Source organism: Abramis brama (genome assembly GCF_963993115.1).
Source record: "Abramis brama genome assembly, chromosome: 21".
NCBI classification, from domain to species: Eukaryota; Metazoa; Chordata; class Actinopteri; order Cypriniformes; family Leuciscidae; genus Abramis; species Abramis brama.
The window spans coordinates 8,197,907-8,223,366 of record NC_139983.1 but is presented as its reverse complement, the minus strand read 5'-3'; the positions used below and the strand labels follow the sequence as shown (position 1 = coordinate 8,223,366).

The following is a 25,460-nucleotide window of genomic DNA, read 5'->3' as shown; positions in this document are numbered from 1 at the left end:
ACATAATATTTATATATTTTTACAACTAATTTGTTGGAGTCATCATTGTCTGTAAGTTTACATCAACCTGTATTTATCCAATCACTTATAAAAAAAAAAAAAATGTATTATAGATCTTTCATACAAAAAGATTACCTTAAGACTTGAATCTTTTGACCTTATTTTCATGTTTTTTTTCAGACGATAACTTTAATATCGTACTATTAAACACTGATCTACTTTCAAACCCACATTAACACCCAATTTTTTTTATCACTTTTACATGTTTGTTTGTTTTTTTTTGTTTTTTTACACCTTTCGATCGTGGGCATTTACAGTTACAGGATAAATTACCCTGCTGACCACAATCAAAACACTCTCTGCCATTGAGCTTTCAAACGGCTCCAACTTAATGCACACCTTTGAAGCAGTGTGTCCCAATCAGGAATGTAAACAGAGCTGATAAGCAGTTCTCTGTATTCTTTTGACAGTCCACCAGTGGTGGAATCAATCACAATAGCCGAATCATAATCTTCATCATTATCATTGGCAGCACATTAATTTTCATAAGCTGCACGGAAACGCTCAACATATTCTAGGTGGTTTTCACAAAGTTTCTGTTTACTTTAGTCACACTTGTCCAGGGAAATGATCCCCAACCCATAATTTCCTTTACTTGCTTTTTGTAAAGCACAGTTATTCATAAATAGTCCCATAAATTCAGAAATTATATTTTCATAACATAAATTTTTCCTACTATATTTCTTTTCATCTATCAAATGGTTAGTCTGCAGATTCAACAAGTACTATTATTATTGTCTCAGTCCCACTTATCTCTACTGTTTTGCAGAAACCAAAATATTAAATTACTCATATCTCAATCCCCAAGTCGCACACACAGCATTATAGCTGCTTGCTCCTTCAATCATTATCATATAAATGTAAGTTCTTCTGTTATTTACTTCCCTTTACAACAGGGTCTTTAACTACTGTCAGCCTATTGACACTTATTGTTCCTTCTCTATGGAAATCATGGTATTTAATTAACCTTTCAATACTTCTCAAACATTTAAACCCATACACTCTCCTCATCAGACAAAACACCGGTGTATCATATTGATAATTTTTACTCTTTTTACTCTTGAGACTTCCCCATTCCCTCTCTCTCAAGTTTATGAGGTAGGGCTGAAACTGCTCAGTCCAGGTGGCCAAACACCGTCCGCTCTCAGGTCCAAGAGACACATCCAAGGACTCCTGCCAACAACGCCAAATTTTGGTGGCAAACAAACTTATATCACTGAATAAGAGACAAACATTTCCAATAGTCTTTGATGAGGTTTATTTTCTTGCAAGAAAAGGTCAGCAGTCATACAGTCACGCAGAGTCTGACAGTGAAGGGAGGGCATCCTTCCTACTTTATAGTTTTGACTCCCAGAATGTTATCTTTCTAGGCCAATGATGGTATTTCAACCATACGTGTAACATTCTTAGACCATGAGTATTAGGTATTTAGTCTATAGGTATGCGCGTTTGAATATATATGTGCGCAGGCATGTAGTCTTTCTTTACAAATTGACCTCAACAAATTACTTGTCTGGCCTTAAAAATGTATAATACAGAATTGTTTTTTATCGCTTCCGCGTAGCCATGTGAACTGGAATTATTTTGACAACGTTTTATTTAATGTGTGACTCACCTGCTATTTATGCTGCTGAAATGTTTATGTTGTTTGTCTGGAAGCTGATTGTCCGTTTGAAGAAGGAGATTCAGTCTTTGAAGGAAGAGCTGTCTCTAGTGACTGGAGAACAAAGAAGTGACAAGTTAAACCAAGAAGAGATCCAGCAGTATGTACCCATTAATTCCTCAATTCTCAATCTGTTAAAACAAACTAATAATGAATTGAGATTACTGATGGCACTGTTTATGTGCATGCGAGATAATAGATTAGACTGAACGATTTGTTCACGATTTGGATTAATTGAGTTTCAGCAGTTAACAGCACACTGAAATATTTTTCATAAATACAGAAGACTAAATAATTAACTTGATATTGGCTAGTTGTTATGGTTGCTGGAAAGAGGAAAGCAGTTGAGCTGTGGATCTAATCGCACGGAACAGAAAATACTAGAACAATGATCAACCACAAACCAATACAGTTTGTCAGCAAAAAAGTAGTTGCTTTTACATTTTCTTCAAATTTGCTACATCGCTGGATATACTCAAGCTTCACAGCCAATGGGAGTTGTTGCTCTTGCCACCTTAAACGGCCAATTCACATTGAAAATTAATGAATTCATATTGTTTTGTTGTTGCAGTTTGCTTTCTTGTATGTGTTAATGCCTTTTAGTGTTTTACAGTAAGAGGCATTAGTATTTTTCCTGTTTTGTAGGTTGGAAGAGCAGGTAAATGTGTTTCTGGAAGACCCTGACAATGAAGTAACATTAGACCTGGGGCCTGATATGAGGAAAATCCACTTTTGTTTCTTTCTGCTAAAGGTACAAGCTCTTTCTGATTATATTGTATGTGTGTGTGTGTGTGTGTTTTCTCTCTAGTCTTGCAGTCTTCCAGTCTTTCCTCAACATTATTAATATTGTCTTTTTTCTATGAAAACTGTCAAAATTATGTTATTTGAATTTCTGTTCACTAAACGTTAAGCAAAAGCATGGTTCTTTATAAATAATCATTGCTAAAAGCCAGTCATTTTTTTGGTCTTTAAAAAACATTTTCTATTGTCAAGTCAAGTCACCTTTATTTATATAGCGCTTTTTACAATATAGATTGTTTCAAAGCAGCTTTACAGTGATAACAGGAAAATAATGCAACAAAGTTTGTTTTTAGAAGAAAATAGCGTCATAGTCACTCATATTTCTGAGGTCAATCATCATACATAATACACTGTATACATCATACGCGGTTCGTTGGCCAGAGGAGAACTTTTGAGAGCTTTTGGCATGTTTAGTTGGGGACATTTAATATTCAACAATATTATTGATCTGCCTGCGTTGACACCATTATATGAGAACTGAACTGAGCTGGACAATGACATCACAGAGGCTATATATATATATATATATATATATATATATATATATATATATATATATATATATATAAATGAACTAAATTAATAACTTTTTACAACAAAAATGAACCATCACTGAACTTACTTATACTGGACTGTGATACTATTTTCTTCTAGAAACAAACTTTGTTGCATTATTTCCCTGTTATCTCTGTAACAATCACCACGACAAGCCACTTTTGAGGGAACTCAACGTTGCATCATGATGTTTATGCTTTAGGAACACTTCTGTAGAACCTGTGTCTGAGGCCCTGTCGACACGGAGACGCGTTTAGCTGTATACGTAAAAAAAAAAATATCGTATCAGCGTTTTGGGAGACTGAAACCGCTATTTTTTTAAACCGGGTCCCAGAGAGGATAAATCTGAAAACGACACCCTTGTGTTTTCGTGTGTACAGCCAATCCGTAGGCTATATTTTGTGAAACGATGATGTCATCACCCCACGTGTCGACCCTAGTCAGACAATGCTAAGTCACGTAACAGCAACAACAACTGTGGACTACATGCTTTTATTTATTTCTTTATTTTTTACTTGAATGTATTTTTATTTCTTTATTTATATTTTTTCTTATGCTATGATGCTTGTCTGTTGTCTGACAATTTCATATTTTGTAGGGATGGGCATTTCAAGCAAAAATAATATTCGATGATCGCTGGGAATGATTTGATTATTATTTGAAAAACACACACCTGCCCCACATGCTCACCGGTAAAATTACGTTCGCTCAAATTCCGCTCCGACATTAAATTTCTTTGTAATGTCTGTAGGCCTAAGAAGATTAAAGAAAACTTATTTTCGTAGTTTCTATGTTGATTATATGAAAAGTGAACAGCTTGAGTAAGATAGGATCATAAGATGTGCAATATATTGGGAGACATAATTTTGACCACTTCATTAAGTTTTGTTTTGTATAAAACCTTTCTTTAAAGTGAATTTTGTTTTGTATTGTATCTTAATTTTAATCAATGTTTCATCGACCAATTTAATAAATAAGAAGCAAATATAGCAGACAATATTATCAGGACATGGAGGCGCTGTCGCGATAATTTGCATTGCTCGTGAACTGGAGCTCTACAGAAATATCTATAGAAAGTTTGAAATGTCTACTTTTAAGCAAAACAATTCAAAACGAAAAGAAACAGACAACTATATGCAATCCGTATGAAATGTGCATTTCTCTCTATAGGCACGTTCACAATACTGTGAAGATGGCGAGTCAACATCGTCAACATCTTTGCTGCCGAGGCTGACACAGAAAACACTAGTTTATTAATAAACAATTAAATTGTCTCTTTCCTATATTTGACACATTCATAATGATAACTTTTGCCGGTTATTTATGGCAAGCTTTATTTGTCCGCTAACTAATCAAATATTTGAAAATCGTGACTTCCCTATCCCTATTTTGTACTAGGCCATTTATGCTTGTTCATATTGTTCAATAAGGTTATTCAATAAAGTTATTGGCAATTTTTGTCTCAATCAAGAATACAAGATACTTGTCTTTCCACCGTGCTGTAGGAAGGGTGCATAATATAATGTCTGTAATAAAACTTTCCGGTTTCCGGGTCGAGTACGCTGTGCGCGTTTGTGCTGCCGCTTCGAATCCTGGATTGTTTGTACTGTTTGTCTGGTTCGGATATTTTTTTCTTTTTCATCGGAACTCTGTGTTGATTACTCCGTTTCTCACTATTGCTCCCTGACTTGGATTGTTGTCACTGCACTGACCACCTCTGCTGTCTGCAAGACGTTGAGAATACTGTGCGTGTCTGTGCAGCTGTTTCGCGACTGGTTGGATTACTCCATTTTTTCACTGTTTAAACTCTGAACTGAACTGTTGATAAGTCTGCCATCGGGCTGCTGCGAGCTTTCTTCCCTGTTACATCTCTACCACACTCGGCTCCTCGGATGGGTGAGTTACCGCTCTCTCTGTCGGTTGCGCTGTTTGTTTACTGCTTACTATCTGGGTGCGTTGCCTCCTATTTAGTCAGCTGTTTTGGTGAAGTGACGTTCAGGTTTGGCTAACGTGGTTTTGCTTGTGATTGGGCTTTCACTTTCTCAGCATCAACATGCCTTGTGCAAAAACATTTTTTTCTTTTTTCCTCTGCATTATTTTTTGTCTTACATCTGTGATGGATATTGAATATTCTACATCACAACTGAGGGCCTTTAACTGCCGCCCACGTCTTGATTCGGTGACGTATGAATACTGTCAGAGACTAGGGATTCTCCGTCGCCCAAGATACATACACCGTTCGCGGCGCACACTCTTGAGTTCCTTTTGTTCAAAGCCTGACGCTCCTCCTTGCATCTGGACCAACAATAGACTATCTTCCATGCCTAGACAACTGCCTGCCGGTCCCACCATTCAGCGTTCTCTGATCTATCTCACTGATAGCGATCAGCAACATACACCTAATTTGAATCCTTTGCATCATCACTTTGCACTTTTGAACTGTCGATCAATTTCGGACAAAGCCCCTTATCTCAATGAAATGATCACTGACAATAACCTTGACATTTTTCTTCTCACTGAAACTTGGCAAGTTCCTGAAGATTTTCTACAGTTAAATCTACTTACGCCAGATGGATATAATTATCTGTCCAGACCGCGACCCCATGGTAAAGGGGGTGGTCTCGCTATCATCCATCGTGATAACTTCCGTATCAAGCAACTTGACTTTCATGACACCAATACATTTGAGTACATGGTTTTGAAGGCTGACTCTCTCATAATTATTTTGCTCTATCGACCTCCTAAGGTCGTGTCTAACTTCTTTTCTGAACTCAGTGAACTGTTGACCCTTGCCTGCTCATTGTCATTTCCCATTCTACTGCTTGGTGACTTTAATATTCATGTTGATGCTGTTTGCTCTAACACCAACCAGTTACTTTCTATCTTTGAATGTTTTAATCTAATTCAGCATGTTAATTTTCCAACTCATACGCGTGGTCATACCCTTGATTTGATTTGTACATCAAGGGCCAATATCTCTTCCATCACTTCTACTGACACTGGTATTTCTGATCATAAATTCCTTGATTTTAGCTTCAGCCTGCCTATGCTTAAGAATTGTTCTACAACTGTCATATCTTACCGCAATCTGAAAGCTGTTGATACTGCATTATTTTGTACCTCCGTTTCCTCTTCTAATCTCTCTGATGTCTTTGATATCTCTTCACCCTCACTGATGCTATCTAACTATAACTCCATAATCTCGGATATCTTAGATAAGCATGCTCCTGTCAAGACCAGAAGTGTCCCTTCCACACATTCGTCTCCTTGGTACACTCCTGAGCTCCGTATCTTAAAGGCCACTGGTAGACGGCTTGAGCGTTACTACAGGAAAACTGGCCTGACTGTTCACCATTTGGCATTTACTGAACATATCAAAAAGTACAAATCAGCCCTGAACCTGGCTCGTTCCAGTTTTGTATCTGCTACAATTAACAAATCAAGCAACAGGCCAAAAGCATTATTTAACACAATAAATAAACTTACCAAACCTCCATCTCATGTTGCTCTAGCTTCTGATGAACTTTGCACTTCATTCTTGACTTACTTGCTAGAAAAGACAGATGCCGTAAACCAGTGCCTCTTTAATGATGCTACTAACATTAGCTATGTGCCGAATCAACCTGGTCAATCCCTGTCTTTCTTTTCTCTGTCTACTCCTTCTTCTGTCTCTGAGTTAATCTTGAAATCCAACCCTTCATCTTGTCATCTTGACCCTGCTCCTACTACTCTTCTGAAACGTTGCCATTCAGTTATTTCTGCACCTATCTCTCACTTCATCAATGCATCTCTTACCTCTGCTTCATTTCCTCTGCCACTCAAAACTGCAGCTGTTACCCCTGTTCTCAAGAAACCCAACCTTGATCCCTCAGTTTTATCGAATTATCGTCCCATTTCAAATCTCCCCTTCATAGCTAAATTACTAGAAAGTACTGTTGCCTCCCAGCTTCAGTCTTTTCTAGTTGAAAATAATCTTTTTGATCCTTTTCAGTCTGGTTTTCGCCCTTTGCATAGTACTGAAACTGCACTAGTTAAGGTACTGAATGATCTGCTTCTCTCTGGTGACTCTGGTTCTCTGTCTATGCTCCTGCTGCTTGACCTCAGCTCTGCCTTCGATACCGTCTCCCATCAACTACTCATTTCGCGCCTTTCGGATGTGGGTATTTCTTGTGCTGCTCTTTCCTGGTTTTCCTCCTATCTCTCTGACAGACTATTCTACATTTCACTTCAGAATTTTCGCTCACCTACTGTCCCCCTGAAGCAAGGTGTCCCTCAGGGATCCGTTCTTGGGCCATTATTATTCATAATCTATATAATACCTCTTGGTCAGATCCTCCGCCGTCATGGTTTTAATTATCATTTTTACGCTGACGACATTCAATTATATACTACCTGTACATCGACTTTATCTCTCACAACTGACAAAATCTCTGCTTGTGTACATGAAATAAAAGATTGGCTTCATTCAAATTTTCTAAAACTTAACATGGACAAAACTGAGATTATTTTCACTGGACCTCCGTCACTCAATAATAAAATTCCTACCAACTTCACCTGTGAGATCGCTGGCTCTCTTATCAAACCATCTAGTACTATTAAAAATCTTGGTGTCATTTTTGATTCCTCTCTATCTTTCCACTCTCACATTAATTCTATCACTAAATTGGCATTCTTTCATCTACGTCGTATCGCTCAGCTCCGTCCCTTTATCAGTATCTCAGATGCTGAAACTGTCATCCATGCATTTGTCACCTCACGTCTTGATTACTGCAATGCACTTTTCATTGGCCTATCAGCTAGCTCCATTTCCAAATTACAATACATTCAAAACTCTGCTGCCAGACTACTCACCCACACCAAGCGTTCTGCACATATTTCCCCAATTCTGCATGATCTTCACTGGCTTCCTGTGGCTTACCGTATCAAATTCAAAATTCTCCTTCTCACTTTTAAGTCTCTGCACGGCCTGGCGCCCCCCTATCTCTGTAACCTGCTTCTCCCCTACACCCCGACTCGCTCTTTACGATCCGCTGATTCTAGCCTTCTCGTCGTCCCTCGGCATCGCCTTGCTTCAATGGGGGGCAGATCATTCAGCGTTGTTGCGCCCAAAATGTGGAACTCTCTCCCCCGATCACTCTGTTCTGTTAACACTATCTCTGAATTCAAATCCATGCTCAAAACTCACCTATTTTCTGAATGTTATAAATCTTAATTTTCCAAGTTTTTTTTTTTTCTTTTTTTTTTTTTTTTTTTTTCTCAAAGTTATATCTGTTTGTATTCTGCTGGTTGCCGCCCAATCTACCCAATTTTTCACTTACTGTACTCAACTGCCTACTGTTGTCCTGTCTGCTGTCTTTGTCAACTGCCTTTATTGTTGTTTGTTTATTGTAAAGTGTCCTTGAGCTCTGGAAAGGCGCTATATAAATAAAACTTATTATTATTATTATTATTAATAAAACGTCTCGGTTACGTATGTAACCCTCGTTCCCTGAGTAGGGAACGGAGACGTTACGTCGGATGACGACGAATGGGGTTTCGCTTAGAAAGCCTGTCATCTTCGAGTATATAAAACGAGCCAATGGCAATGAAATGCCATGGGTCTGCGGAATTTGCATAGCGTATCTCCGCCCCACGCCGGGGGTATATAAGGAAGTACGCTGGCAACATGCAGATATGTCTTCGCTGAGGAGCCGAGGCTGAACTCAGGCGTTCCCAGAGGTACAGCGGAAGTGGCAGGGAGACGTAACGTCTCCGTTCCCTACTCAGGGAACGAGGGTTACATACGTAACCGAGACGTTCCCTTTCGTGGTCACTCCGAGTTACGTCGGATGACGACGAATGGGGTCCCCAGTCTAATCACGCCACCTCGGCTGTCTTCCAGTGCCCTGCGTAAGTCTGAGCTCCCTGTCGTGAGACTAGCACGGACGAAGGAGTCCTACTTAACACAGGAATACCAAGGTACACTGGGAAGCATATCTCAGAGGAAATATGCAATTATGCTCAGCCCTAAGGGGGGGACTTGGAATATACATGTGACCCAGAGGGGCTGCATATGGAGTATCACTGGGGTGTCCAGCCGCAGGTGGAATATTTCAACCCCAGGGGTGGCAAGGTGGCTTGCCGAGGGAAAGACACATGCTCAGAGAGGCTTACAGTGGAAATACACATGTGGGGGTCGCCCAGAGGGGGAACCATGCACATGGAGGCACCTAGTCAAGCGCGAAGCTGCCAGTGGCATAACTCTGGCGTTGACGTCGACAGTGCTAGAGGAGACTCAGGGCTTATTAGGCTCACCTGAGGAAAATATCACACGTATCCCGTCCGTGGAGAGGAATGGCGAGCAAGCGAAGACGCCTGAGCAGAATCTAGTACCGGCTAGTTGAAGCGAGTGCATGAGAAGAAACTGGCTCCACTCGGAGATTGTAGAATCTCGCGAAAGTGTTGGGTGTCGCCCAGCCTGCAGCTCTACAAATGTCTGTTAGCGAGGCGCCATGCGCTAGAGCCCAAGAGGATGCCACACTCCGAGTGGAGTGGGCTGTCACACCAAGGGGACATGGTCGACCTTGCTGCTGGTATGCCAAAGCAATGGCGTCCACTATCAGAGGGACAACCTTGCTTGGAGAGAGCCTTTCCCTTCAGCTTCCCACCATAACAGACAAAGAGCTGGTCTGAGGTCCTGAAACACCGCGTTCTGTCTACGTAAGCACGGAGGGCACGTACTGGACAGAGCAGTGCCAAGGCTGGGTATGCCTCCTCCAAAGGCAGCGCTTGCAGGTTCACTACCTGATCTCTAAAGGGGGTAGTAGGAACCTTGGGCACATATCCAGGCCGGGGTCTCAGGATCACGTGAGAGTTAGCCGGCCCGAATTCCAGGCACGCTTCGTCAACCGAAAATGCCTGCAGGTCCCCTACCCTCTTGATGGAGGCAAATGCAACCAGGAGCGCTGTCTTAATTGACAGAAACTAAAGCTCCACTGATTGCAGAGGCTCAAAGGGAGCACTCTGCAGGGCAGTTAGAACCACTGAGAGGTCCCAAGAGGGTACGAGGGGAGGACGAGGATGATTCAGTCTCCTCGCTCCCCTCAGGAACCTGATGATCAGGTCGTGCTTTCCCAGAGACTTACCATCAACTGCGTCGTGATGTGTGGCAATGGCGGCAACATACACTTTCAGGGTGGAGGGAGACAGCCTTCGCTCCAACCCTTCTTGCAGGAAGGAAAGCACGACACTGATCGGGCATTTTGTGGGTTCTTGATGTTTAGAAGAACACCAGTTGACGAAGAGGTTCCACTTCAACGCATAGGCATGTCTCATGGACGATGCTCTAGCGGAAGTGATGGTAGCCGCCACCGCTGGTGGTAGGGTACTCAAACCTGCCTCGTCCCGTCCAGGAGCCACACGTGGAGGTTCCAAAGATCGGGACGAGGGTGCCAAAGGGTGCCCCGTCCCTGAGAAAGGAGGTCCTTCCTCAGAGGAATTGGCCAGGGAGGTGCTGTCGCGAGGAGTACCAGTTCTGAGAACCAGGTCCGGTTGTGCCAATACAGGGCAACCAAAATGACCTGCTCCTCGTCCTCCCTGATCTTGCGCAAAGTCTGCGCAAGGAGGCTCACTGGGGGAAACGCATACTTGCGTAGGCCCCGCGGCCAGCTGTGCGCCAGTGCATCCGTGTCGAGCGTGCCCTCGGTCAGGGAATAATACAGGTCGCAGTGGGACGAGTCGTGGGAGGCAAACAGGTCTACCTGTGCGTCGCCGAACTGATCCCAAATCAGCTGGACCGACTGGGGATGGAGTCTCCATTCTCCAGCGAGAGGCCGAAGCCGAGACAGCTCGTCGGCTGCCTGGTTCAGGTCTCCCGGAATATAAATGGCTCGAAGCGACCTCAGATGCTTCTGACTCCATATGAGGAGGTGGCGAGCGAGTTGCGACATACGGCGGGAGCGTAGACCACCTTGATGGTTGATGTATGCTACTGTCACGGTATTGTCTGATCAGACTAGTACGTGCTGACCCTTGAGCAGCGCACAGAAGCGGTGCAGGGCGAGACGTACAGCCAGCAACTCGAGGCAATTGACATGCCAAAGGCGCTGGGGTCCTGTCCAGGAGCCCGCGGCAGCATGTCCATTGCACATGGCGCCCAGCCCGTGGTAGAGGCACCCGTTGATACAACAACATGCCGGGAAACTCGGCACTCCGGCCCGTAGAAAACTGAGGTTCGTCCACGGGGTGAAGGTCTGACGGCAGGCTGGAGTCACTGGGACTTGGAGTGTGCCGTGTTGCCATGCCCACCTCGGGACTCGATCGCGAAGCCAAAGCTGAAGCGGTCTCATATGAAGCAATCCGAGCGGCATTACTGCGGCTGCGGCTGCGGATGCCATATGCCCCAGGAGCCTCTGAAATAGTTTCAGTGGAACCGCACTCTTGTCCTCGAATTGGTGAAGACAAGTCAGCAGTGACTGCGCGTGCTCGCTCGTAAGCTGCGCGCACATGGCGACCGAGTCGATCTCCATACCGAGAAAAGAGATCCTCTGCACGGGGCAGAGTTTGCTCTTCTCCCAGTTGACCCGAAGGCCCAGACGAGCTAGGTGCCGGAGCACAAGGTCCCTGTGTTCGCAAACCTGGTCTCGAGAGTGAGCTAGAATCAGCCATTCGTCGAGATAGTTCAGGATGCGATCCACGTGTTCCCGGAGAGGAACAAGGGCTGCCTCGACGTCCTTCGTGAAGACGCGAGGAGACAGGGCTAGCCCGAATGGGAGAACCGCGTACTGGTATGCCCGCCAGTCGAAAGCAAACCGAAGAAACGGTCTGTGTCGAGGTAAAATGGAGACATGGAAGTAGGCATCCTTCAGGTCGATCGCTGCAAACCAATCCTGCGGCCGCACGCACTGGAGGATGCGTTTGGCCATAAGCATCTTGAACAGCAGCCTGTGAAGGGAGCGGTTCAAGACGCTTTTCGAGGATTGGCCGTAACCCACCAGATTTCTTCGGTACAATGAAGTAAGGGCTGTAGCAGCCGGACTTCATTTCGGCTGGAGGGACAATCTCGATCGCACCCTTCGCCAGTAGGGTGTCGAACTCCGCTCTCATGACAGGGGCATTGCCACCGACCATAGTGAAGCGGACTCCCCTGAAGCGGGGAGGAGACCGCGCGAACTGAATCGCGTAGCCGAGCCTGATGGTTCTCGCGACCCAGCGGGACAGTCTGGGAAGCTCTAGCCAGGCCTCCAGAAACTGCGCAAGCGGGGTCATAAGAACCACAGACGTACCGTCGGTGGGGCAGCGAGGCGGAATGACCGGCCCAGGCGAGGGTGGCATAGCGGCCCTGTGCGGGGGCACGGTCATTAGCCGCGTCCTGCCAGAGGAGGCCAGGGGAGGACCAGCGTCCCACGGGGGCGTGCTCTGGCAGGGGTATGGCGACAGAGGGAGATGAGAGGAGCGTGGCCCGTGGGCGGCGCATGCTGTCATCCACAGCCTCTTGGGGCTCAGAGAAAGAGCATCAGTTCTTTTTGAATGAGATTCTCCTCCAGCCCTCCACCGGGGGAAGGAGTGGTCCTGCTACCAGCTCCTGAAAGAACTGAGCCCTAACTCTAAGCCGCCCGTCTAAGGAGTGCTGCTTAACCAGGTGTTAGTCGGCTAAGGGGCAGAGACAGGCGGTGCCAGCCTCCAGCGACCTCCTCATGCTCGGGCCGGTGAAGGCTCGAGGGGAGGAGCCGCATGGAGGTGGCGTCGGCGGGAAGCAGACTAAGGAGGCCACACGGAAGGATGACCGTCAGTGCAGAAGCCTCAGTCCGCTTCTGGAGAGATCGAAGACTGTTGGGCGCAGTCCTCAACCACCCCGCCGACCAAGCTGCCCGTCTCAAGAGTGCTGCTTAGGCTGGCGTGGCAGTCTAAGGGGCGGAGACTGGCAGCGCCGCCCTCCTGTGACCTTCTCCTGCTCAGGGCCGATGAAGGCCTGAGGGGAGGAGCCGCATGGAGGTTGCCTTGGCAGGAAGCAGACTAAGGAGACCACACGGATGGATGACCATCAGTGCAGACGGACCTGAGTCTGCTTCTGGTGGCTGAAGCCACCCGAAGAGCCCAGCCTGGGACATGGGGGAGCTGAGAAAATGAATTCCCAGACCCCCTCACATCAACCTGGCTAAGCCCATGTCTGGACCACTCTAGTGGACACCACCTGACCCAGGATCACGCAGGTACCGATGTCGCCCGAGAGCGAGGTCAGTAGTGTGCGCGGCGGAACGACCAGGCCGGGCATGGGAGGCATAGCGTCCCAGCAAGAGGGCGTGGTCGAGTTTCCGCATTCTGTCAGTGTTGGCCAGGGAAGGACCAGCGTTCCACTGCGGCCGGTTCTGACAGAACTCCAGAGTCAGCACTGCCTCAAAGGCGAAGGCGACACACAGGACTGCATGCCTGTGTCACAATAGTGACAGAGAACATACAGACCAAGATCGCCTCACGATCAAGGGCAGCGAAGACAGAGGACGCCCACGGGCCGCGAAAGTCACGTGTGCTGAAGCGCCCAGGGAGAAACACACTCACTGTCGGCAGATCACTGCACAGATCAGCAGTTGTGTGTGTAACAGGGTTGAACACATTAAAATTAAAATAATAATAATTAGACATAGGTTTGCTGCAATTAATTAAACAAAATTTACTATATTTTTGTGTTTAAAACTAGCTTCTTCTCGTGCTAGGTTATGTCATTTTTTTATTAATTTTTTTGTGCCCTGAACAGTAAAAAAATAAAAGTTTAGGATTTTCTTGTCTCAAATAAAAGGAGACCACATTCTAGCTACATGAAAGTAATTCTACAACATTTAAAAGTATTACATATCAAATAAGTTTCTTTCCTCTTCAGGTGAAAGTGCGAGAGAGACGCTCTGCTCAAAATGGGGTGAGTAATGGCAGCAGACAGCAGCTTTTAAAGGGCATGTCTGATGGAGAGGACAGAAATTCACATGCTGAGCTCCAAAAGCTGCGGGACACCGTGACCCACCGTGATAACGAGATCAGTATCCTTTACTCAACTTCATAATAATAGTTATTTTATAAACCTAAGATTTTGTGCCTAATTTTAAGGTTAATTTAAATATGATACATTTGAGGTGCTAAAACAGTCTAATGATCACTCTCTTGTTGCTTTATTATTTCTATATTTTATTATTATATTATTTCTATCATGATAACTCTCTAAAGATTTTAGCATGGTAATGAACATGACACTGTTAATGTATTTGGTCTTGGCGGAATAGATCTGCTACGCTGCTGCTGCTGATATTGCTGCTGTAGTTGTAGATTATTGCTGCTGCCGCTGCAGGATCAAGTACATGGGCTTGCTACTGCCAATACAAACACCAATACGCTGCTGTGGCATGTACTGTAAGACATACTGCTGCTGCACAAATAGCATATATAAAATTGCCTCCAACACAGCTGAAAACGAGAAAACGAACAAGACAAGCCAAAATGTGTATTTGCTGCTTTAGAATGTTGAACACAATGCTACTATATGATAATATAACAGGAGACAAGATGAATGATACCGCCCCCCCGAAACAAGCAGATCAATCCACACGACATACTGTATGTACTGCTGCTGCTCCGGAGAGCCATAAGAACCGCAAGTTTGCTATGTTTGTGTGCCTGGACCTGCTTTGACGAATGGCTTAACACTAGTGGTCTATTGCAGTGTGTACCTGGTCGCTTGACCAGACTACTAGTTACTTGACTTATGTGTATCTGGGCTAGTGAGGCCCAGGCAAAATATCGAGTGGCTTAGCAATGTGAACCTGGGTGCCATAGCCTTAGGTTTTTTTAAAGTAATGACCTAAATAGTTATGTGTGCCTGAGCAATATAGCTCAAACTTAACTTGTTAGAAACCCACACTATATGTATGTTGTTAACAAAAAGAATATCACATTGCAAGCTGATAGAGATGAAGAAAATAACCCCCAGCAACCACCTGAGCAAATAGTTTTAAAATGCATTGTCATTCGATAGTTGTCATTATCCACTTACCAATTCATGTTTTCTTTTCTTTTTTTTCTGATTAATTTTCTTAGCAATGTGATGTAATCAGACACGCAGCTCTGATTCTGAATGCAAAACAATGTCACCCTTTGAAAATAAAGAATCACTGAAGGTTTTGCATGAGATTTATGTTGAGATGTGAAAACTGCCACTTCTCTGCTGCTACTGCTCACTTATTTACATATTTCAAATAAGTTTAATCGATTCGGATGGTGGTTATTTTATGGTTTCAAAATAGTGCTGAAGTGGCTTCCTGTGGCCACATTCTAATTTTTCTGACCGCCAGCTTGGTCTGTCTCGCTCTAGGTCTATATGCTGGTACAAGTATAACAACCAGGTGGTCAGAGTTGCCAATATGATGGAGGGGGGCTGTTTTACATAAATCCTTAATGTTTGTATAGATAGCTACACCAGATCTAGTGTGTTCTTCCCCCGGTTGCATTATTCACATGCTGATGAATTTAGGCAGAACAGATTTAAGACATGCCTGGTTGAAATCTCCAGCTGCAATGAAGAAAGCATCTGCTGCTCACTGATGTTATTGTAGAACTCTGACATTGCCTCCTGCATGTTAGCGCTCAGTGGTACATAAACAGCCGTTATGATGATTTCTGTCAGCTACCGCGGCATGCAGAAGGGTCGGCATTTTACATTCATTAGCTCTACATGCTGAGAGCAATAAGTAGAAACCACCATGGCATTTTGACAGCACAATTTGTTGACGTACACTGCCAGGCCGCGTCCCCTTAGCTTGCTGGCTAGCAAGGTTATTCTATCCGTATTCTATCCGGGTAAACCCAGCCCGATCTGCCGGCGATTTGATTTCGCCCTGCAGCTCAGACTGGAAACCTGTAAATTTTTCTATCCTGCTTCCGTTACAAATCTGCGGGGACCAATCACAAACTGGCTTTTCGGACTCCCCAGTCTAATGTTCTAATGAACTAATGTTCAGTCTTAAAAGGTCCTTAACTTCCTGACACAGTGGTGGCAGACAGTCAAGGTGGGCAGCCAATTTTCGAGAACCATCACAGTAAATACAGGCTCATCCCAAGGCTGCGTCTTAAGCCCCATGCTGTTCTGTCTGCTTACCCATGACTGCACAGCTAGAGTCGGCACCAACCATATTATTAAGTATGCTGGTGAAACAACAGCGGTGGGTCTCATTAATGACAACGATGAGTCTGCATACAGGTTGAATGTGGAGCGGCTTACAGCATGGTCCAGACTTACAACCTCGCCCTCCGCATGGACAAAACAAAAGAGATGGTGAAAGATTTTAGGAGGGGTAAATCACCACCACTGACCATTGACTGTGCTACCTGTGGAAAGGGTCAATATCATCAAATTTCTGGGTGTTCATTTGTCTGACAACTTTGCCTCCACCACTAACACCGCAGCAGTCGTCAAAAAAGCTCAGCAGCAGTTACACCCTCTCCTGAGACAGGTCTCCCCACTCATCTTGTTACCACGTTCTACCGGGGAACCATCGAAAGCATCCTGACCTACAGCCTCACTTCTTGGTTTGGGAGCTGGAAGGCTCATGAACAACAACAGCTTGACAGGATAGTGAAGCCAGCCAGGAAAATAATTGGTGCCCCTCTACCTTTCTTGATGGAGATCTACCAGCACTGCTGTATTCTCAGAGCCACCTCCATCATAAAGGACCCTCTCCACCCTTCTTATTGTATGTTCTCATTTTTGCCATCCGGGAAAAGGCTGGATCTACAGCACTGTCTGCTGTAGATCCAGCAGGATGCTGAACAGCTTCTTCCCACAAGCTATCAGGATGGTGAACAGATTGTGTCCCCTCCTCTCCCCACCCCACATTCATTCATATACATACACACACATACAAGTTCACACCCAATCTCTCCCGACCATTGATACAGCATGTTGACAGCCCTTTTTCAAGCACATTTAAGCACTTTGTCAAGGACATTAAATGCACTTTTTGCTGCTGGTACTGTTTCTAAATATATTGTTATTTGTAGGTTTAGCATGGTTGCTTAACTGTGTGGGTGAAATGTTTGTATTATATTTAAATTATTCTGATTTATTGTATTCTACAATATGTAGAATACAATAAATTCTGTATGTTCTGTGTGTATGCAAATTCTCAGAGGAATGACAAAGTGAAATTCTGAATTCTGAAATATAAAATTTATGTTTTGTAGTTTACATAAATTGTAAGGTTTTCAAACATAGTTATGAATGGATTTGGGTGGATTCTTGTGGCCTCTCTTTGTATTAGCCACTGTTGCTACATCCACAAGATCCTAAAGCCCCCTTTCCACTGCACACGACATTCGCATACGATTGTCGCATTTCGGCCCCTAGTGTCAGTCGCACGGAACTTTGAAATTGGTCGTGAAACAACCGTTACCCTCGGCTATTCACAATGGTAAAAAATGGAAAGATTTTAATGTTGATGAATGTAATGCATGCATGGATGAATATATCCACACAAAACAAATTACCCTCAATACATCTAAAATAAAAAAGAGTCGATTTTATAGAGCTAATCAATATAAATAATGCTAAAATATTTTTTTCAGCCATAATTATTAATAGCCGGCATTTTGCAGGGATAGCAGTTACGTTAAAGTATTAAAATATTGGTAATTCTAGATTTGCGCTCATAGTTTTGATTAGAATACATCACATCCGGTCGACCGGTCGCATAGGGTCTAGCCGCAGAAGTTCATATATTTCAACGCATCCGATGCTCAAATCGGATCTGAAATTTCTGCATACGCATATGATCGGAACTCCCCGCAGCTCCCGTACGACTCTCCATTGGAAATGAATGACTTCCGGTCTGACGGCTGTCGTTTGTCGTGTGCAGTGGAAAGGCGGCTTAAGGGATGGCGGCCCAGGCCTAAACCTTAGGAATTAGTCTCAAGAAAGGTGAAGGTCAGAAACTGCGTGTGGACCGTGTGGAAGTCCTGTCCTTCTGGGGCTTGGTAATCAAGCGTAGTGTTAGTTCTGGCAGGTCACGTTAGTCAAGCTCGCATCAGCTGACCCTCAGCTGATCCACATCTACCTATAGGAATACGACTCCTATCACCGTATACATATATAAGCTTCTTCAGTATTATCAGCAGCTATCGCGTTTCTCAGGAGCTAATACCGTCCTCCATCCCCAGCTCCTCCTCTCGTCCAGTCAGTTTGGCATTCTGATTCCCCTTGAATCAGAATAAATTCTCAAATTATGTTGTACTTTAAAATCTTGAATTAAATATATTTGCAAACTTTTATGTTGGTTCTGTTCTGTTTACCCCAAGGGGGGTTATTGCTGCTCTCCCTGCTCTTATGCTTGCTAGGCTGCATGGATGCGCAGGGAGTTCTCGCCCAGAACGGAGCCATACCGCCAATCCAAACTGTATGCTACTTGTCAATCGTATTTGATGGTAGTGGTCCTGACAGAACTAGTGGTTTTACACTTGCCCTCTAATATGTCTCTGTCAGTTGTCCTAACATCCTTATCTAATGGCGTTGGACATTTGTTTGTGCTAGTCCACCAAGATCCAAGAGTCAGAGATGGGCCCCGCATAAAACTGGGCCTTGGAATGTGCTTGTCACAGAGCTACCCTCTGTTCCCTGTGTTCCCCTTGTTAGCCCTTTCTAGAAAACACATGAATACATACTTGGGTTTTTAAAAGACTCATTATGTACCTTGATGTACCAGCGAAGGGAGAGCTGGATTAACCACAGACCCACACAACCATACACCTACAACTAGGACTGTTGTGTCTCAGACTGGCTACCTGAGGACTAACCCGGTGGACATTTAAGCTTTCCACAAACTGTAGATTATCACCTGGATCAGCATACATGGTGGCAGCCATCTTGATTTGAGTAAAAGACTGGAATGGACTTTTGTCATGCTTTTTATACCTGTGCTGTGTTGCATCATGGGAGTGGGAGATACCAAGTATGGTGGGTAAGGGGGTGGAATTAAGTTATTGATGTTTACTTCCTCTAATTATTGTTGAACTGAAGTTTGTGCTGTGTTATTTAAATTTGTGTGGTGAAAGAAATGGGGTTATTTGATCTTTTAATATTTTTTACTTGATCTTTAACACATGTTCATGGTCTTTAATACTTTCCCTTGTGATTATTGCTGAGAAATGGTTGTACCCATGTGTATAAATTCTCACCCAAGGAAGTGGTCAGGAAGGCTAGGACTGGTGGTAGTGAGTGCAGTATCTGCTGAGTACTCTGATTGAATGGTTATACCTGGGGCCTGTACCATGAAGCCGGATTAGGTGGCTAGCCAGCTATGTTTCAGTTTAGTTTCCGCCAACCCTGGGTTTTAGGTACTATGAAAGTAGCTCGGCTTTAATCGGTGTTCGTTGCCATCGTATCTTACGCTGCACGGCTAACCTGCTCCGGGGCAGGTTATGTTCTGGATTCAAGATCTCAGACTGAAGTTTGACCAATCAGCTGAGAGCAAAGAAACATATAGGTGACGTAACTTATTCCAAGTGTCTGTTGCAATGACTTCACCTTTTCTTCCAAATCCGGTGGACATCTCAGCGCAAATTGTTTGACGAGCACTTTGTAGAGAAAGAGTTTTTAGCCAGACAAAATCCCCTTGCCTTAACTGATAGTTACTTGTATGAAAGATACAGATTTTCCGCGGAAGGAATGTCTTATCTTTGCGAACTTCTTGAGCCGCACATAAAGAATTTAACACGTCGAATTCATGCACTTACTGTACCGCAAATTGTATTGCGTTGTTTTTTTTTTTTTTTTTGCAAGTGGTACATTCTTGCACAGTGGGTGACGCACAGAAGCTAGGGGAAAACATATGTTTGTCGAACCATTCGCAAGGTGGTCCTCGCTCTGCAGGAGTACATGAAAAGCTTCATTAATAGTGTTCCCCGGACATTTATCGACCATGTCCATAAAAGAGGGCTTTTATAAAATTGCCAGTAAGATATATAGGGTGACATCACATGAGCAATTTATTTTATTTTTTTCAAAAAGCTAATTTCACAAATGTACTATACATTATAATACATGTTAAGAATTATTTTGAATCTTTTTTATTCTTCTTCTGTTAATCTTATGATAGGATTCCCAAGTCATTGCAACATGTATGCAGTCTATTGCTCCAATCTCCACTGCTCTAGGGAACATGAGGCAGATTAAGTCCTATCACAGCCATAATGTTCAGGTAGAGATGATGTGAATATGTGAGATGATTATTTTCTGTGAGATGAATCTTTAAATTAATAGTAACTTTAACAGATATAACAATGATCTACTAAACATTTCATCTGCAGACGACTTGTGGTCATGAACATACTGTATGATCAAGTTTGGATGCCAAATGGCCTGGCTCCAGTGCTTGTCTTACAAATTTTCCATGAGTCTGTGTTGTGTCAGCACTTTGAGGAAAGCAAGTTAAATTTGGTACAGTACAAAACACTGTTAATTTGAACTGAGCTAGAAAAACCTACACAATAACCCCATCATGACCCTCAGATAGGGCCACAGCACAGCTTCAATGTGGCCCTCAGTAAGTGAAGAGTGAAGATAGAGATGACTTTTGGCATCCTAAAGGCACATTTCAACTGTGTTCGGCGCTTCAGAGTCACCAGAGTGGGCATCACAGATAGTGGCTGCATGGGCCATTCTGCACAATATAGCCACCAGTAGAAAGGAGCAAGCAGGGTTCGTACGGGTGCTTGAAATCCTTGAAAGTGCTTGAATTTTGATGTTGTGTTTTCAAGGTTTGAAAAGTGCTTGAATTTTAGATAAAATGCTTGAAAATGCTTGAATTTGTAACTGTATTTCTTTCATAAGAAATATCTTTCTGACGAAATAGTTCATTATTAAATGGAGAAAAAAATGTAGCCCTTCAGAATCAGATACAGATTGATTTGCGTTACGCTGGCCAGAGCAAAAGTAGGCGGAGTTTTCATTTTGATTTCTGCGGTTGTTTGGATGCACCGTTTTTATTGGCCACGCAGCGGCAACGGTTGAACTATTTTAAACTTTGACCGCGGCGTGCGCGCGAGCTCGTTGAGCTCCGCTTTGGTCCAAGTCGCGCGGCGCAAGCCATTGAAATATATCGGTTTCATTTCATAGCGCAGCGCGGTCCGCGTCCTATCTGAAAGGGCCATTAGTGACTGAGAGTACTTGGTGTGATAATGTAATGTAAGTATTGCATGTCCGTTATGTTCATTTGTGGAATATGCAGTGAACATTGCCAAAATTACAGAACTGTAACGTGCAAATTAACCTGCAAACGTTAGCCCAGTGCATAACAACAGTCGCTGATTGCTGAACTGAAATCAGTCAGTGTCATAAGTAGTATACTGTTACTGTAAGGTTTAGGATGACCCTATGCAATATTTACACTGCTCTATTCCAGTAAATGTATTAGCCAACGTTATGTCTTGGCCCAAGACATCTTGGCAATGAAATACATTTATCAGGCAGGTTCCTGTGCACTCAGCTATTGTTCAAACCTCGTCTATAAACGGGATAAATTGTCCCAAAACGGGAAGGCCTGTCAAATATTTCTAAGTCTTCATATTTGAAATTAATTCAGTTTTACAGCCTATAAATCACATTATCTGGTAAGCAATATTTGGACATTAATATAATGAAAAGTATATTATTCATATGCTTTAGGCTATATACTTAGTGATACATTTTGAAGAATAAAACTTGTGATTGGCTTAAATATTAGGGCTGCACAATATATCGAAATATTGCAAATGTATATATTACAATATGCATAATTGCATATTGCAACGGCTTGCAATAACTGGGGTCATGAACAAAAGACAAAGAAAATCACTCACTGCTTTTGGCTGAATAGGCTAACTTTTGTAGCTTTAATAAGAATCAGTATATTTAATTCATGCAGTGAAAACTAAGCAGTGTTTATTTTTACATTTGATTAATCAGTTTCTGTTGTTAAATAAACCTAATGTAGGAATAGGATAACCTGAACCCCTAAACCCCAGTGATGTTAAAATAACACTTCTTATGCTACAGAACACTGATGTTCACTGTCTTGAAGTTGTAGGGATATTTTCTTATCACAAAAAGAATGTGAAACACGTATGTGTAGGTTATATCATTTTAAAGATATTTTAAAGATAATTTAAGTTAATTTGACACACTTTAAGCATTATCGCATCGCATATTGAATATCGCATTATTTAATGAGTTATCGCATATCTCATTTTTCTTCTATATATCGTGCAGCCCTCTGCTATTATGAAACATTTGGCTGTTTATCTCTTTTGATGTGATAAAAACACTAAATAAGAATTTTAAGTATGTATTGGTATGTAATTTACGGTAGTGTAAGGTGCTGGAAAAAGCTTTAAAATGGACCTGGAAAGTGCTTGAAAAGTGCTTGAATTTGACCTTGGAAAAAGTGTACGAACCCTGAGCAAGAAACACCACAAAACCAGCTTCTCCCCGATGAAACTGACCCGATCACACTTGACCACCCAGCTGGTGCAGATGTAGATGCAATCACCATACAATATTACACTTAATAAAAGCACATTGAAACTGCAGATAGGTCTCAAACTGTTTTATTGGTTTTGTGGGATGGGAGGGAGAAAGAGCAAGAGAAAGTTGCATTAATAAATATTCATACTAAAGTGTTACTTGGTTAAATAAGTTATACTCTATATATATATATATATATATATATATATATATATATATATATATATATATATTATATATTATATATTATATATAACTATATACATACTGAGATCAGTTTTATCCAGCTGTTTGATTTTGTTTGGAGCCTCCTCAGCTCACAGTCAGCTCCTTTAGTGTGCAGTATAGTTCAAGTCTCCTTTAGTTTGCAGTCTAGACTCCTTTTGTACAGAGCCCTGACTTGAGTCTGTTTCCACCTGAAACATAATTCCACCACAAACATGATCATTACAAGTTTTCTGGAGGCTCATCAAAATCACAAAAAGTTCCTTGACTTCCTACAAACACAGGACTGACTGTAATTTATGTCAAGGGTTTTAAATCCTTACACATTTCTTCTGAAGCCCATTGAGGTAGAGGCCTCCGTTTCTGGGGCAGGTTGTGAAAAGGGCCAGTCCCTTTTTTATGCCACACATTCAAATGTTTGCCATAATAAAAAGCCCAGTGCATTCACATCAGCAACTGTCTGAGAACACACAGACAGAGTGTCTTCATTTCCTCCACATAGGCCAATGTAAAGCATAACTGTTGTAAAGCAGGTTAGTTTGGTGTTCTGTCTGCTGCATACTGACCTCTGTGTGGGAGACTGTGTACATGTGTGCTGGCTTCAACAGAGACACTGTATTTCCCTCTACTGCAGAACATAGTCAGCTATATTTAAAACTTAAAAAAGTAGTAATGGATTGCACACGTACCCAGTGTTACTTGCTTAGAGGAGCCAGCACCAGGGTCAGATTGTACAGCACCTGTAATCCCATCCATAATCGTCCATCCCTTATTGCCTACTCAGAGCCAACTCCTCCGCCACAGTGTATTCTGGTTTTCTGAATTTAATTCTTTATTTCTGTTTGCTGCAAACAAGTGTTTGTGATAAAATGTTCACAAATGTAATAATAGGTTGTGGTAAATACTCACCACTTTGAATTATATTTTTATATTTTGTCTTTATCTGCTGCCAAGAACATTTGGAGTTGGGGTTGCATCTAAAAATCTAAAAATCAATGAATATTAATCTTTCTTAGTATATACATACATGCACATTTTTATATATTATAAAAATAGGCTATAGGCTATATTACACATAGGCTACACATACATATATACATACATAATTTTACATAAATATAGAACGTATTTGTTTAACTTACGCATTAACAATCAGCAATCTTTCTCCAACAGTCTTCTCTTGCTTTGGCAGCAGAGAACGTATTGTTTCAAGCTTGAAATACATATTTAAATTCATCGTAATTCTGAATGATTATCTCTTGCTCCTCCGCGGAAAAATAGGCCTAAATCGCTCTCGCTCTACCCGCGATTGGTTGTTCAGTGTCGACGTCATTCTTTTATGTGCACGCGCGCGTGGAGTAATCATAGCTTAAGGATCAAAGCCTGAGTTGACAGAGAAAGTTGATGAGCTGCATCATGGTACCAATAAAGCCTGATTGCATCGGTTTGGTTTTGTCAACTCAAAACTAATCCTGTAACCCCGAGTTTGTTCAGCTACCTTCATGGTACAGGCCCCTGATCCAAGGTTATTGGTTTTTTATTTGTTTATTTTTTTGCATATTGAAGTTGTTGTTTTCTTTAAGTTTTTTTTTTTCCTTTTGAATTTTCCATGTTTTTGGCACCTGTGAGCACCTTGCACTTTACTGGCTTGGGAGAACCTAAAATAAACATAAAACTGGCATTTAACATCCTCCATGTGTTGTTTTGAAGAACTCTGGATGATCTGTGACAGTGCTGTTCACTACAAAATGATTTAAACATGAATCTGGTTCTAGTTAAACTCACTAATGATCAAGTGACAATGGTTAACAGTCCACCAGAATATTATAATGAGTGAATAGTGACTTAAATTTTGGTTTTTTCTTCACACAAATCTTTCATATTGATTTAGAAGACTTGGAATAGTGTACATAGTTGTAAGGACTATATTTATAATGTATTTATGGTCCTTTTGCTTTCTTTTTGAAACTTCACAGCCCCAATCCGCATTCATTTAAATTATATTGATTAGGATTTTAGCTAAACTCTGCAGGGCAGTGGCACTCCAGGGCCGGATTTGCGGAACCCTGCATGACATTCTTGACCAGTTGTTACAGGAATACTAAAGTTATGATTTTGAAACTCACACTGTTTTTCATTTGATTGACTTTTGCATTTAATTATCCTTGTAACACACAGATCTCCAGGCCGAAACTATCCTTAATTTAAGCTTCTCAGGTATATTAGTGAGCATGCTCAAGAGAGAAAAGAGAAAAGTTCAAGATGTTACTTCCCAGCTGGCACAGTTACACAATCAAAACCCATCAACCTGCAGTTCATCACGGTCACCCACATCCCTACAGGCGGAAGAGAGTGAAAAATGTGACGCCTCTATTGATTACACACATGCTCATCATTTGATAACCAGAAAAAGGGGTGAGTTACCACAAACCAGATATGTATAGCCCTATATTACATGGCATTCACTACATATTGCATGCTTTCAATTGCCTAACCACTCAAACAAAATGTGCAGATTCACTGCCACTTACTCAACAGGATAATGAAGCTGTTAAAAATTTAATTAGTCAGGCTTGTTTCATAAGGCAGTGTTGTCAGGTGTGCCATGGCAAAAAAATTATTAAATTCCAAAAAATAAGTAAA

At 42.5% G+C, this 25,460-nt stretch overlaps 1 protein-coding gene across 1 annotated transcript in view; it reads left to right on the top strand.

Moving 5' to 3' along the window:
- kif6 (kinesin family member 6) overlaps positions 1-25,460 on the top strand; it is a 118,800-nt gene that overhangs the window by 54,152 nt on the left and 39,188 nt on the right. Inside the window, exons 10-13 of the mRNA XM_084097666.1 lie at positions 1,720-1,823; positions 2,369-2,474; positions 13,935-14,088; positions 25,035-25,232. Coding sequence (XP_083953792.1) covers positions 1,720-1,823; positions 2,369-2,474; positions 13,935-14,088; positions 25,035-25,232 — 562 coding nt within the window. The remainder of the gene's footprint in view (positions 1-1,719; positions 1,824-2,368; positions 2,475-13,934; positions 14,089-25,034; positions 25,233-25,460) is intronic.